At 38.1% G+C, this 15,087-nt stretch overlaps 1 protein-coding gene across 1 annotated transcript; it reads left to right on the top strand.

Moving 5' to 3' along the window:
• Positions 1-4,279: 4,279 nt before the first annotated feature.
• On the top strand, positions 4,280-9,511 carry LOC145776285 (uncharacterized). Its single transcript, XM_082587688.1, has 7 exons — positions 4,280-4,361; positions 4,682-4,776; positions 5,657-5,858; positions 6,546-6,692; positions 7,419-7,580; positions 8,885-9,032; positions 9,294-9,511. The coding sequence occupies exons 1-7, from the start codon at positions 4,289-4,291 to the stop codon at positions 9,418-9,420; spliced, it is 954 nt and encodes a 317-aa protein (XP_082443814.1). The 5' UTR covers positions 4,280-4,288; the 3' UTR covers positions 9,421-9,511.
• The last annotated feature ends 5,576 nt before the right edge of the window (positions 9,512-15,087 follow it).

The following is a 15,087-nucleotide window of genomic DNA, read 5'->3' as shown; positions in this document are numbered from 1 at the left end:
CACATTCCATTTGCATTGTGGACTTTTTGACTGAATATGAACTCGGGAATCAAATCCATTTCTCGTAAAGCATATTAAAAGTTTTCTTTGTTTTTTAAGAGTTTCCATTGATCGGTATATAAATAAAATGCGATTAAATTTTATCTTTCTTCTTCTTGCTTTTGAGACCACCGCAGGTCACGCTATTATATCCAGGCACAGCAGCCAATGGATTGTGTGTTCATCGAGCGTTGTTAGATCCATATATCTATCCTTGGGTTAGTGTACAAGACATTGGTAGATAATACGGTATGCAGTCTGAAAATCTGAGCCACATGCACAAAATGGTGAGTCGGCGAGGCCCCATTGAAACATGTTGCTATTGAAACTGCCTACCTCAGTCAGAGATCGGCATGATCTTGATCCTAAAGATTATAAGAAACTCGGCCTCTTATATACTGATTTGCTTGCAAATGAGATTTAAAATTTAAAGATTTTGAAGCTTTTGTGAAAGAAATGATTAGAAGAGAAACAATGAAAGCACGGAATGCCATCTCATTGTTGTGGTGCAATTTAAATTGAAATATACAAATTATTTTTATTTTCTTATGATTTATTTGGTTATGAACCTTTTCAATTATTACTGAATTTCCGTATTTCTTAGGCAAAGACTTCTATAATACAAATAGGCAAATTTTATGCAATTTGGGAACTACATCAAACGTAACTAGATAGTCAATAAATTCTTTTATTAAATAGCAGCGTCATGCAAAATTAGGCGCAAGCTATGTGCCGCACTACCACCCACAAATATTTGTCAAGTATTTTGTGTGGTCGATTTTGTTTATGTTGATTTGCGTTTGCTGTTTACGAAGCTTACTTACTTATTTCGAAGCTTACTGGGCCTCGACAATAAATGACGTTTTATAAGAACTACTCTGAATATTATTGTTGTGATAACGAGGGCAGTTAAATACGCGGCTGGCAAGGCCTTCTTGTAGCTAGTGACTTAATTTCTTCAAACAGAATGGAACCAAATATCTTATTTCTAAAGGAAACTTACATACCAAGTCAAAGTTTAGTATTTCTAACTTATGAACAACTTTGCGTGGTTTGTATATGACGAATTGTTGCTTTTGTTGGGAAACTTGGATTATAAATTCTTCTGAACCATTTTCTTGATGTTGTTATTACGAATTCTTACCATCCAACAACGTTGATGTCGGTCTTGTCGACTTATATTTGCGGACAAAATGAATTCTTCAACACGAAGCTTTGCTGATAGACCAATGAAGTTAGTCGCCTGCACAAACAATGGGCGAGACCCCTAAATGACGATGGAAAGAGCACAGGCTCGTGCTGTGTCTTTGGCAGGACTCTTAATAACATACCCGAAGGTGGACACGAAGATTGGCTTCTTGTCTTCCGGTCTAATCAATCTAAATCTTCAACCACGGGCGCAAGCCTGGGTACAACAAGACAGAATCAAAGCGCAAATAACAGACACATGTCATCGTAAGCATAAAGCCTTCGACACCATACATATACATTACATTCAACAGTTGCCAATCAACAAACACAACATCAAACAGGACCATAACAATATCAAATAGCGACGTAAAACAAGCAGAAATAGAAAGAGGGCCAACTTTTTTTATTCGCCCCTTTTAGCACAAACATTCATAGACAAAGTTAAACTTGGCTGAAAATGTTTTAATAAAGTCAAAGATACTTCACAAGTCTTCTAGGTCCACCCAATCTGTGAGCGGAAACACCAATTCCCACAATGCTTGAGATTTGACGCGACTGTGTCTTTTTGGTGAAGCTTCATTCTTCAACTGCTCTAAAAACGAACAGCGCATCAAGACACGACGAACAATCAAGAACACCGCACGACAATGGAAGCGTTGGCGAGAATTCTAAACTCAACAAACGATTTCTCCAAGAGGGCACCACTGGTGGCCAGGGTTGTCCTATTGTTGATATTGTAAAGACCAGTGCATTAAAAAATATTTCTGTCCATGTTTAGGACATTTCATTTGTTTTTTTGGTTGTAGCTTTTCTTGTTTTAGAATATTTCCTCCTCTGTCTCGTTCTGTGAATGAACTGTAACAAATGCATACGACTTTTGTGAATTTGTCACTCAACATCTGTGACAAGAAAAGTGGCAACCCTGGTTGTGACGTATTTGAAGACGATTATTAAATTAAATTCCTTCGGTAGTGGGTATTTAGAATCATGGCGCTCGTTGATCAGTTGAAATGATCGGTAGCTTACATTTGATTGAATGCAATGTAAAATTCGAGTTAAATCAATGTGTAACTGACGTCATATAGCCTGCTGCAAAGTGCCTCTTAGCTAAGCGTGGCCAGTCGAACAGCTCACCAATCACCGGGAGGTGGCAATTAAATGGTAAATTACTGGCTTCTGTGGCAAATTGTACAGTTGGAAACTTTCATTCCGAGTTTGGTTGATTGTATCAGCAGTGACTTAAAAATTAAAAGAGTACCACATCAAGAGAATGAAAACCTACTGGAGAGTTGAGAAGCCACCTCAGGCGAGGTGGTCTTTTGCTATAGGCTTTAGTTGAGTGATGTAGCGTCCCTACCTTTTCTAAGCAGAAAACTGACTTGCACTAACAGATAAATTATGTAAGTTCAATACAGTGCGTAAATAAATTAGTAAAAAGTCATTTTTTTCACAGTTTCAATGTTTTGATTTTTTGTTGTAGAATTATACACAATGTTTAAAAATTCTAAGAAAGAAAAACATCAGCAAATCACCAAGAAATGATTTGCATGAAATAGTAAATTATTCACAGCTGGCCAAGGTAGCTGACAGTAAAGAGAAACCAGTCAGAACAGATTTATCGTGCCCACGTTTCTGTTGTGTTGTTAAACATCAAACTTACGTAAAGATACCATTCTAAGCCACGTGACTAGCAAACGCTGCCTATTTTACATCGCTGCTACGTCTAGCGCCGTTGAACAAACGCAATCTTATGGTTTTGTATTAAGATGCCAACTGAAAACTAGGGAAAAGCTCTCAGTAATTTGTTGCAGTTCCACTGTGAAGCAGAAGAGACATTTGGAATTTTAAAAGTTTTAACGCTTGCTGAATGGTAGTCCACCAAGATATTAGCAATTTTGGTAAAGAGGTGATTTTTTTAATCATGGACAATTTTAGTAGAGGGGTGATTGTTTTGTCACCAGACATATTTCTGTCAAAATATTAGCAGCTACCAACATTAGGTAAAGGTCTCATACCCAGTTATTAAGATTCGGGGAATGAAAAGATAAGGTTCTCATTATACTAAGCCTTTGGCACTAACGAGAGTAAGGCTGCCAGTTCCTTTCTCTCGGCCGCCTTTCTTTTAGCAATTATGCCCACCTAATTTATTACACCCTGTGTAGAGGTGAGCAGTGTTTTTTAACAACCAGCTTGAGCCGGGAGTCGAACTAGGTTTGCATAATTGGAAAGCCAACGCCTTATCCGCTACTGCCAACAGCAAAATCTTAAAAAAAGTCTGAGTTAGTTGGATGAAAGAATGTAAACACAGAAATCTAAAAGATTTCTAAAATTTACTTAGAAAAGCGTGATTGATCGTAAGATGTAGTGAAATAGTGTTTCCAATATTTCAAAAACCTTTTGGGTTAATAGCCGATTAATTGACCAAATAATCAAAGTCAAAACTCTACTTATCTTTGAGAAGACAGACGTACTGTGAATGTGAAATTCAATTTGCGATGTATTGAGTTGAGCGAAAGCAAAATGTTGGAAGTTACCATTGCAAAAAAATGTCACAAATTAAACGTGGCAAAAGAGTAAACGTAGTTGCTTTGTTCGAGAGGGTATAGGTGGTTGCTAGCCCCCTCCCTAACAAATCCGCCCTTCACATTGATTGGTTCATTGCATGAGATTTGTCATTAAAATATGGGTTCATTATTTGTTACTATCCTAAGTTTTAACTAGAGTTAATTTTCTCCCGTACGTGCAAAGTGATTGTGAGGGTCAGGTAATTGCGGACAAGCTCATTATCTCCGTTACAAACTTCAGAAAATATTAATTAGTGAACCTAACGTGGGACTATAAATTATGTAGAAGAAATGTGCACCACTCGATGAGAACTATTTCATCAACTGAATGTCAAAATATATTGTCTTTAGGCAACGTTGGTATATCATCTTTGCATCACAACAGTTTTACTTTTTTTCTAACACCTTTGTGTCAGCTCTAAGAAGCAACAGTTGATCTGCCACCGCCCTAGGGACACTTGTCATACTTATTGCTGCCGCTAAACTATCAAGTTATGACGTCATCAAAGAAGTCAGACAACAACGTCATAATAGAAGGGCGAAAGTCTATTGATTTAGAAAAAGCAGGTAAGTGATAGAACGAAATATTTAAACCAGCCGTGAACCTAGAGTTAGTAGGATTTGAAATGGACGACACCAAACACAATAATTGTCAAGTTGTAAAGATATTTTTTGAAACTGCACAGAGGATCAGTATTTTATTGGTATATTTGGTGCTTCAACTCAAAAAATGGAGATAGACATGGAATACGTGATGGCAACACTTGTCTTGTATTTCATGAAAAGACCAGGAAAACAATTAATAAAGCAAGAAATGAATTGTAGCTCCACCAATACGTCAGAGTAGTCAATAGGCAGGTTGCACATTCAACTCCATTGTGCTTCAGATAAGAATGCGAAAGTGTTCGGGTTCACACCAGACCGAGGCCTCATGGAGCTTCGAAATATTTCGGTTCTACCAGTTTTTTCTAAAATTGGACCGGTAGGAATTTTCTATATTACTTTTTGTATAAAACGTTTATCATGTAAATGTGATGTAGCTTATTTTCTTACCTAAATAAATTATCATAGGCTGCTATTTTTTGGTTTGACGCTACTTATAGACCGGTTGAAATTTTATGTTTAATCAGTTATGCTATACCATTTATTTTAGATTGTTTTTTAGAAGGAACCTTTGTAAAAATGCTTTTTTCAGAAAGAACCTGGATGTTTAATTTGTACCAGCATTATTGATTGATTGATTGATTGATTGAATCTTTATCATCAGACTGGAAAAGCTTCTTCCAGAGCTTAATCCTGGCAGTTTCGCATACTTGTTTTGTAGAGGCTTTGAATCACTGACGCAGGTCCGGTCACCGAGATTGACAAAGTGAAGTTTCCAATTGTTGAAGTCTTGTTGCTGGGGAACTATTCCATCCATTAGATGCCGCTGAATGGAGAGCAGTTCTTAACGTGCGTTGCTCAAGCGCACACCCCGAGAGTCGAACCAGCGCCGCTTGATTTTGAAGCTTCTTCGTTCCAGAAGTGACGCGCTAACCAATTGAGCCATCGGGGCGGCTAATGAGCTAATGTTCCTAATGTTCCTTTACCTGCCGTTCCGGTTGAAAATTCTGCAACCTCAAAATGGTGAAACGAATGATCACAGTGGTTGACCTTGCCGATGAAATACTTTCGTGTCTTCAAATGAATGTAGTTTGCTTTTAAATTATTATTCTCATCAGCAAAGTGAAGAGTATAAACGAAAGGACCATCTGCACCATTGTGCCATTTCATTTTTTTGTACAAACGTGTGTTGTGTGTCTCTGGAAACACTTCCGCATTGCAATAGCTCCCCAATATAAATAGCAAACAATATCTTCCAGAGTGTCCCCGCGAAAAGATACAGCTGTGGGATCGCGTTACGTCGCAATAGCATCTACGTCATCGGCGGGACAAGCGAAAGCGGGCAGGGCAGCAAAGCTACCGATGACGTGTTCAAGTTGGATTTGAACAAACCAAAGAAGTGGAAGACAATGAAGCCCATGAAAGAAAAACGCATGGACCACGCGGTCGCGCTGTTCAAAGGTTTGCCCTCTAACTGTGTTAGTTTAATTTTAGCCGTTTTGTCTTTTGGGAGATCATTTTTCACGTTTTTCATTTCTTCTAGTGAACCTCATCACAGCAATTTCATTCTAACTTTCTGATATGAATTTCACTGAACAACAAAGATTTTCTGCTGTCATCGTGTCCAGGCTTACGCCCAGTGGCTGAAGACTTGGATTAAGTGAATACGACTCAAATCTTAGTGTCCTTCAGACACGCCTATGAGTGTTCTCCAAAAGACACAGCCCCGCATACTCTGAAGTGTAAAACCAGGGATCTTTCGAGTGCCGTGCTAAGGTTCTCACTACTCGGCTGTGCAGCCGATATTTTCTTTTAGGTACTAGGTAGGCTACAAAGGATAATTAGACAATTTATTGTAGGCGGTGGGATGGCGCAACAGGTAAAGAGCTGGCTTTCCAATAATGCAAACCTGGTTTGACTCTCGGCTAAGCTGGTTGTTGAAAACACCGCTCATCCCTACCTATTGGGTGGGCATAATTGCTGAAGTAAAGGCGGCCGAGAGAAAGGAACTAGCCACCCTACTCTCCTTAGTGCCAATGGCATAGTACAATGAGAACCTTATCTTCTCATACCAGACACTTGAATCAAGTGTAGGACCACCTTTACCTTTTATTGTGACTATCACCTGACCATCACGTGATCTTGCAGACAAGATCTTCAGCGTTGGCGCGCAAAATACCGGCAATGACAATAGCCTCAAATCAGCGGAAGTCTACATCCCGAGCAAAGATGAATGGTCTGACCTTCCTGATATGAATCGTAGGAGAGGAGGACATGCTCTGGTGGTATGCAGAGGTACAACTTACAAGCAATTAAACTTCATTAGTTTTTGCCCACAAAATAGCATAAATGTAGGAACTTCAGAGTTTGAATTTCATTGATTGGTTAACAAAAACCCAGCGAAGCGTATCTTGTCGGTCTTTTCTAAAGACATCAACCATCAACAAGATCAAGAGGAGCTGGTTTGACTCTCGGGGTTTGCGCTTGAGCAACCCATTTCAGGACTGCTCTCCATTCAGCAGCACCTAGTGAATAAATAATTCAGACATCACTTCGACACAATCGGAAACTTCACTCTGTTAATTTCGATAACCGGCCCAGTGTCAGTAGTTCAAAGCCTTTGCAAGCATGCCAGACTGCCTAGAGTAGCCTCTCAAAGAAGCTTTCTCAGTTCGAGGAAAAGATTCCTGCGGTCAATCTTCAACATTATGACATAATAATATTTAACTGCTTGCGTTAGACAAATGTTTATTATTTAAAATTGTTTTTTCTGAATCATTTTTTTATACTTTGAAAGAAAATTTAAATTAAATTAAATTAGCAGTCAACCTTTCTATGTTTACGGACAACAACAACGAAGAATATAAACAATAAAAGATTATTTACCTATTTGTTGTATTTTTGTTATTTTTGCATAAGTAGCCTATTGAGTTGGTAGCCTACTAAATTGGTAGCCTATTGAGTTGGTAGCCTATCTACCAGTCTTGTGGATAACCATATTATTACTTATTTACTTCCAAGATCATATGTACGCTTTGGGGGGCAGTAACGGCTCATCAAAACCACATGAGGACGTAGAAAGACTTAAAATAGACGGAAGTAGCTGGGAGGTTGTGAGCCCCATGAGGTTGGCCCGGGACCAACTTAATGCCATTTGCCTCAATGATCGCATCTACGCCATGGGTGAGACACTTTAATTACCAGGTTAACGATTGTGTGTCATTCGCTTATATAAAAACCACGACGTGAAATGTAGGCTATTGAGGCTATTGAAAGAAAAGCGACATAGAACAATGAGTTGAATGTTTCATGAGTGACCTAGAGTCCGTTCCTAAGTGGGTTTTAGTAGTTTACTGTATTTTACTTCAAACTACAAAAACATTCTTCCCTTTAAACCTTGTTTCGCAAAACGTCGTCAACAGAATCAGTGTCGTACGACAAGAAGGGGTTTTAAAGGTCAAAACTTTTCCATCGAGTTTCAAATCTTAGCTTTTTTTTGCGTTAAGGTTGTATGTAGAAGTTATTTTGTAAATTATGTAGTTTTGTAAAAATTCGGTTACTATAGTTACAATTTAACGTGGCCTTGAACAATTCTATATGCAAACCCTAAGCCATGACATTGACAATGTATTGCGAACGCCACTGATTAGAATATTATTGAAACAGAATTATTTTGTTTTAGTTAAAGGGATATTAAAGGAAAATCCTGACTTGGCGATTATACACGTTCTTTGCGTTTCACATGCTCCCATAAAACGATTTCCAATAAAATTTTACCCTATTGCGGTCTGATCAGCATTCCGCGCGTGCTTTTGTCAGAGCTTTCAAAACGGGGATGGGCGTGAGCAGCGAAGCGTGCGACTGTACAGTCTACGTCACTATAGTCTAGCAATTAGCTGATCGCGCAATAGTTGTTACTGCCGGCAATTTAACTGTAGGCTATGTATGTATGTACATCAAAACATCAGATTTCAACGTCAAAACATCAGACAGTTTGCTCAAAACATCAGATCTGATGTTACTGTTAACGTGGCTTTTGTTATTGCTGTCTATAGTGACGTATTCTCAAGCAGTGTTTGCACTTTTTGGTCATTTTGAGAAAAAAATAAAAATAAAGGAAACATTGGGCTTTGAGCCTTGCCAGTGCCTTTGAAAACAGATTTTTTTCGTTATTTTTTTTGGAAATGTATTCTTGAATGTTCAGTTTACGCATTTTAATGCTTAATTCCCGTTTGAAAATTTCATTTAGTAGGCTATGCCTTTAAGAACTCGCTTCTCTTGTTGGTGTATTCTTTAATGCTTTTGATGCACCGATGCTTCTTTTTGCAAAGTGTAGTCACTTGCAGTGGGCATTCCAATGCATCCAAGAAAAATTACGGTCCACCAACATAACCAGCTATATATCCCGCCACGCATATTGTTGTCATCAAAAGCATTGTGACGTCACTATACTCGTTTTGTGGAACAATAATGTTTTGTATGATCAGGTGGATGCGATGCGAAATACACCACAATGTCCTCTGTGGAGGTTTATGATCCTGATGCAGATGTATGGAGCACTTGTCCTCCCATGTTATCCGTGAGATGCAACTTCTCATCCATCATTCTTCAAAATAAAATTCACATCGTTGGGGGGTAAGAAAGCATTCAATTTCAATTTAGTCACTGACATCTAGTGGATGCAGTATTTTACAGACAGCAAAACTTCAACAACAAGAGGAAAGTAGAATCCGTCAAAGTGGCTGACCAGCCAACCGGGTCTGTGACAGTGGTTCCAACCATTGAAATTGACGAATGTTCTAGAATTAAGATTTCGAAAACGTTTTCGCTCGACAAGATATCCTTCCTCAACCACAGAATCGATGGCGCTAATTTTCCAACTTCTGCATTCCACAGGTGGGACGAATGTTTGAAACCATCCTTGAACATCGACTACTACGATCCGGAGGGGGAGGAATGGAAGAACACGGCAGTGATCACAGACGAACTGCTCAACTGCGTCTTTTTTGCTTACGAGTCGTAAAACATTTCGTTATTTTTCATCGCCAAGAGCATTTTTTTTAAATTCTATCGGTTTAGAAACATCATTTGCATCGGTGACTTTGGAATGCAATCTACCTGCACAGAGCAACCACTATACACTTCTCAGTTTGTTTTGGTTGCTTTGTTTAAGAAAACAATTTTGATCTGGTGCAGATAAAAATCCCGGCCTCACTGAATAGATCTTAAAAACTAATACAACCTCAAAGAATACGCAGTATTTTCGTTCCTATTGCCCTTAAAAAAATTTCGAGTCTTAAAATCGTGCCAGACTCAGGTCTGCAAACACCCCTTGACCTCACTGTTTACGCCACTAAGTATATTATATGGGTTGTGGTGATGTTAGGTTAGGGTTAATATAAAACAAACCTCTCCTCTTATTATCTTCCCCCAATATTGTTTTCTCCCTTCTCTTGCGCTGTAACAAAGAATTCCACAAAACTTTTGGTTTGGATTTGAATTCGTCTAAATTTGAAAAACCTTTTTTCGTGATCTGACTTTTCCTGTAACAAAAGTCTTGTTTTGCTCTGCTTTTGCGTTAGTTAGGCCATCACCACACATCACTCAAAACTACAGAATGTTATTGGTGGAAGGATTCATGTCAAGCAAAGTACCAGTAATACAGAAAAATGTTGTTTAATTTTCACAAAAGATTGATGAAAGATGGTGTATTTCTGAGTAGGATACAATGCACAAAAGGATAATTATGTGTCATGGATGGCTTGGATCCCCTGTCAATTCTTGGAAAGGGTTGGACAGCGATAGAGGCTAACGAAAGCTATCCAATTAGTTTAACAAAAATTACCCTACTTCTGTGAATTCGTTGACTTTATCCAAAGCTAGTGGTCGGTAGACCTAGGTTCGGTTCTGCTTCAAAAAGCAGAACCGAACCACAATTGTGTTGGTCATACAAAGTAAACACATAACCTGTTCAGTTTCTAAATTCCTCCATCAGTTGGTGAATGAAACAATTTACATCCTTGTTCCATGACGGAAGTGGCAGCCTACTGTGCTGTCTTTGCATGTTTGTAGTAGTTGGCCTGCTGTTTGTCTAACATGTGGGCGTGCTCTAAATCAACAACAACGCGCGACATAAACGTGCTCCTGCTCAGCCAAGCAATTAAAAAAATGAGACTCGATAATGTTCAAACGTATGTTTGACAGACGTCAAACTAAACCTAATAGACTAATCACTAACATGGATATTCAGGGAAGGAAGACTATCAAGTATCAGCCATTTTGAATGATGCAACAAAAACTATAAAACCAAAAGAAGTTCCCAGTCTATTCTACAAAATTTAAGCAACAAAAACAAAGGAAGATAGAAAAGCGTTAGACACTTTGTCTTCACAACGGGGTGACCTACATTTCTTAAAGTTCCAAATTGCAACGTAATAAGTTTACACTTTAATGAAAACAAATTTTTTTTATTTGACATTTAGATTTCAGCTAAAATTTTGTAGGAACGACTGTTCGGGCACGAATAAAAAAGTTAAAATTTAAACGCCATCGTCAAAACTTCGATAAAAATCTCAATTAAATTCATCAGCACGACTTAAACAATTCATGTCCCATCAATGCGCAGTATGAAGTCACGTTTGTAATAAGCGCGCAACGTTGCAGTTACTGTTCAGTTAATTTCATGGAATTTAAATAAAAGAGCTTTACTAAAAACTGCATAAAACAGATTACCATATATGTACATGCTTGTAGCTTCAAATAACATAAATAAGAAATTCACTCTTTTGTAAGTAAATTTTTAGGTGAGAAAAAAATTTAAGAGATTTTGAGTTGATTGAAAGATATTTGAAATGGTAAACTTTGTCAATAGATCCCTGAGCGATCAAAAGCTTTGATGATGTAGCAAAGTTCTAAATTTAATTTTGCTTGATGGGCTGTACCAGGTTCGGTAGTCATTGTGTGGTGTAACAATGAGGCGCATTGTCGCATCACTGAGCGAGGTATAACCTGATGTTTGTAATTGTTCTGTGTGGTAACAATGATGTCATAAACATAGGGTACAGTGGTCGAGGATTTCGAGTAAAAAAACAGGTTTTGTTCTACGTAGTGACTACTGAGTCCTAAGCCTTGTACTGGCGAGTAGACGGAAATATATAGTTACAGTAAAAGATCTTTCTGTGCTTTACCAAGTTTTTTATAGTTTTAATTTTTTTATGGTGGCAAAGACAGGAAGCGTTAAAATAAACGTAGTTAATTCTTTCTTGGGTTTCAGCAGAGAGGGTGAGTTGGGTGAGAACGATTAATAATTAAAGTGCCTCCCGATTAACACGCGCTCATAGTAAATGTGATGCTAAAAATAACATCAATTAACAAACTAATGATCGGCTTCGTCTGGCGTAATATCAAATTGCTTTTCGCTAAATGTCGCATTGTTCGTATGAAGCATTGAACCGCCAACAGCCCTGGGCAGTCACTGATGAATTTTTGTGTAAAACTTCCAGCAACAAAGTGACCTACATACAGTTTGAACAGATGAGATGAGAGCTAGAGTAAAATAGCGTTCTCACAAAGCAACTTTGATGTTGCCTTGGTATGTACAAACAACAGACGAAAGCGTTTGTATGTTTAATGAGCGTAATTATGTTTTCTAACAAAACTTTTACACTGATAAAAATACAAAAAAAACATTGGTAAATTTGAATTCTGAAAGGTTTCGAATAGCCTGTCTGCAGATAGAAACCAGTTGTTCGCATTAGTACAATTTGTTAGATGAAGAGTTTAATGTTAAAATTAATTATCAATGCAAAACTTTCAATTAAAGTTGCTAATAGGCCTACCAAGTAGGCTATGGGCTAGATGCGGATTGTGTTGGGTTTGCATAAGAAATATTCACGTTTTTGCGTTGAAGGCATTTTCAGAAGCAAAAAGACTAAAAGACATTCAGTGAAATAAAATGTTTGCTTGAAATAAATTCAATGTGAAAGGCATAAATAATATGATGATGAATAATATGAATATGACAATGATGGAAGGCTGATACCACCTCCACAGGCTCGTCAGTGGATCAAAACTGTTTGCAAGGAGATTATGTGGCAGGTGACCATGTGTGGTGTAAATACTTCCCTTCATACGTATTGTGTTAATTTGAATTAAATTTTCACGAGCATTTTGAGGGTGAAAGGTGCAATTTGTTGAGGTTGCTTTATTCGCATACTGCGCAGTGATGTACTGCGTACAACCGTTGCCAAAGGTGTTTCCATGACAACGGTCTGCCAAACGACGTCTTCTGTCTGTGTGAGTTTTGTTTGAATCGCAACTACGCGCAGTGTATTAACAATTTTTTAGTCGTCCAGCCAATATTTAACTACTTTGAGCGATTGTTCATTTAAAGCGAAGTTCCAAACACCCATAATTCTTGTCTGACACATTACATTAAACAAAGTGGCTATTTTTACACACGTGTTGCCATGGTTATAATCAGGTGTTGCCAGAGTTAGGATTAAAGTTAGGAAGGGTTAAGGACTCAAGGTAAGGGTTAGACTAAAAAAATTTCCAAAATACAAGTTTTTGTTTTCAACAGCTTCAAACTTTTCTCAAATTAGAGCAGAATTACTTATCTGCCAACGCTATTGAGGCTATATTTACACTATATAGTGTGAATATAGCCTCAATTAAATATTTCCTAATATTACACAGCCGAAATTACGCAGCCTAAATTACACAGCCTAAAAATATTACACAGCCTAAATTAAATATTTCCCGCTAGAAAAATCTGTCATTTTTACAATGATTCAAAATCGGCGGATTTTGTTAGCTGCTGTGCTATAACATTGAAATTAACTTTTCCTAAGTTGCTTTCAAACCAAGTTGTATTCTGATGGACTGGAAATAATAAACAAACATAAAATAAACTTGCCATTTTGTTTTTAAAAAGTCTACCAATCATTTACGTAGAAACGGAAGAAAATATCTTTTGACAGGTGCCAGCCAACAACAACAACAACGCTTGATATAAACCAGGGGCCACCAAACTTTTTTCTCTGAGGGCCGGATTGCTGCGAGATCAACAGCTGCGGGCCGGATGCAAATTGCGAAAAGATATACAACTATTTAGAACCTCCATTGACTTGAATTAAGCACAATAAATAACAAAGTCGGCGGTGGAATAGCAAAGTTGTGATGAAAATTGAAAGGTTGCTGGAAAAGTTATTCCCTGCTGTCATACACTAGCCTACAGGGCATCGTGCTCTTGAAAAAACATTACACTGATGAAACATTGGTGTTTTTAACAAAAAAGTTTGTAATGTCATAAGAAGAAACAATATGGAAAAATCATTAGCAGGTTGCGTGTAGCTCAACAGCAACGTGAGTCCTTTACAAAAAGTTTAGTAACTTTTTACCTCAGTTGTAGTGCAGCTGTTATTTCCGCAGCACGTGGCGGCCAGATGAAATCAGTTTGCGGGCCGTAGTTTGGTGACCCCTGATATAAACAATCCTCTGCTCATCTGCAAGCGTAAATCTATTCACAACGAGTCAATTCAATATTTAACTCAACATTAATTTGGATTTCCTCACGAAATCGCTAGCTCAGAGGAGCGCTATATATGCGGCCAAAGCACGACCCCTGGTACAGTGAAGCTCATTCAAAGAAACTCTACTTAAAAACAACTGATTGTGTTTGAACAAGGTTGAGGGAAGATTGGAATATGACCTAGAATAGATCAAAATCAATTATATGAATTGCAAATTTCCTACGAGTCTGCCAGTCAATTTGAAGGAGGTTATTTTGGTCGAGAAACTTGTCCACGCCAAGTTTGAAACATTTCTATAAAAAGAATGATTCACGAAATGGGATTGACGCAAAATTTAATCAATTCCGTGCCTAATTTCAACCACTACCCACGCAACAATACAGCTCTGTGATTCACCACCGCAGCAATGCACAAAAGCATAGTCGGCTTCACATGTAGTTGTGACTAATTGCGCCCACCTATTGTTTCATTCAAATAACACAATCAGGGTTTATGTCATCATAACTTTGCGACCTGGAATTTGAGGAGTGGTCCATTCAATTGCATCCGCAGTTAGTGGTCACTGTTGTATTTAAGCGACATGTAGTGGAAATTATGACAATTTCAATGTAACAAGATTTCCGTTTAGAAACTTCATCATTGGGATTCAAATGCCTCCGATAGTGCAGCTGCAGCTTATTAAAGCAATCTAGAATTAGATTTTTTTCTAATATCAACCCTCTGATGACATGAAGATGGTATTGGTTATGTTGCCATGATGCAAACTTACATGAGCTTGCATTAACTGATGATATTAAAACACGTGGAATGGTGCAAGATAGCCCAGAAATACCCGTCAAGACATAATAAGATTCAGTAGCGTTGACAGGATGACCACTGACCATGGAACTTGAAGAAACCACCGCGTATTATTTGGATATAGCATCATTTCTTAAAAGTGTTTTGATTTGGAGTCTGAGGGTCTCACTGGTATTGGGCCTGAATTATCCTCGCAACGGCCCTGCCTATTACCCCTCCCCCATTGCAACGGCCCTGCCTATTACTCCTTCCCCTTATTGAATGAGAAGCTTGTAGTTTGTAACATCAAATAAGTTTTGTTTGGTATAACGACTAGGTTTGTCAACAATGACAAGCAGTGAACATGAACGCTTAGAATA

This window comes from Aplidium turbinatum, chromosome 8, assembly GCF_918807975.1.
Source record: "Aplidium turbinatum chromosome 8, kaAplTurb1.1, whole genome shotgun sequence".
Classification (NCBI taxonomy): domain Eukaryota; kingdom Metazoa; phylum Chordata; class Ascidiacea; order Aplousobranchia; family Polyclinidae; genus Aplidium; species Aplidium turbinatum.
The sequence above is the reverse complement of the archived record's forward strand: the minus strand, read 5'-3'. Positions and strand labels throughout refer to the sequence as shown.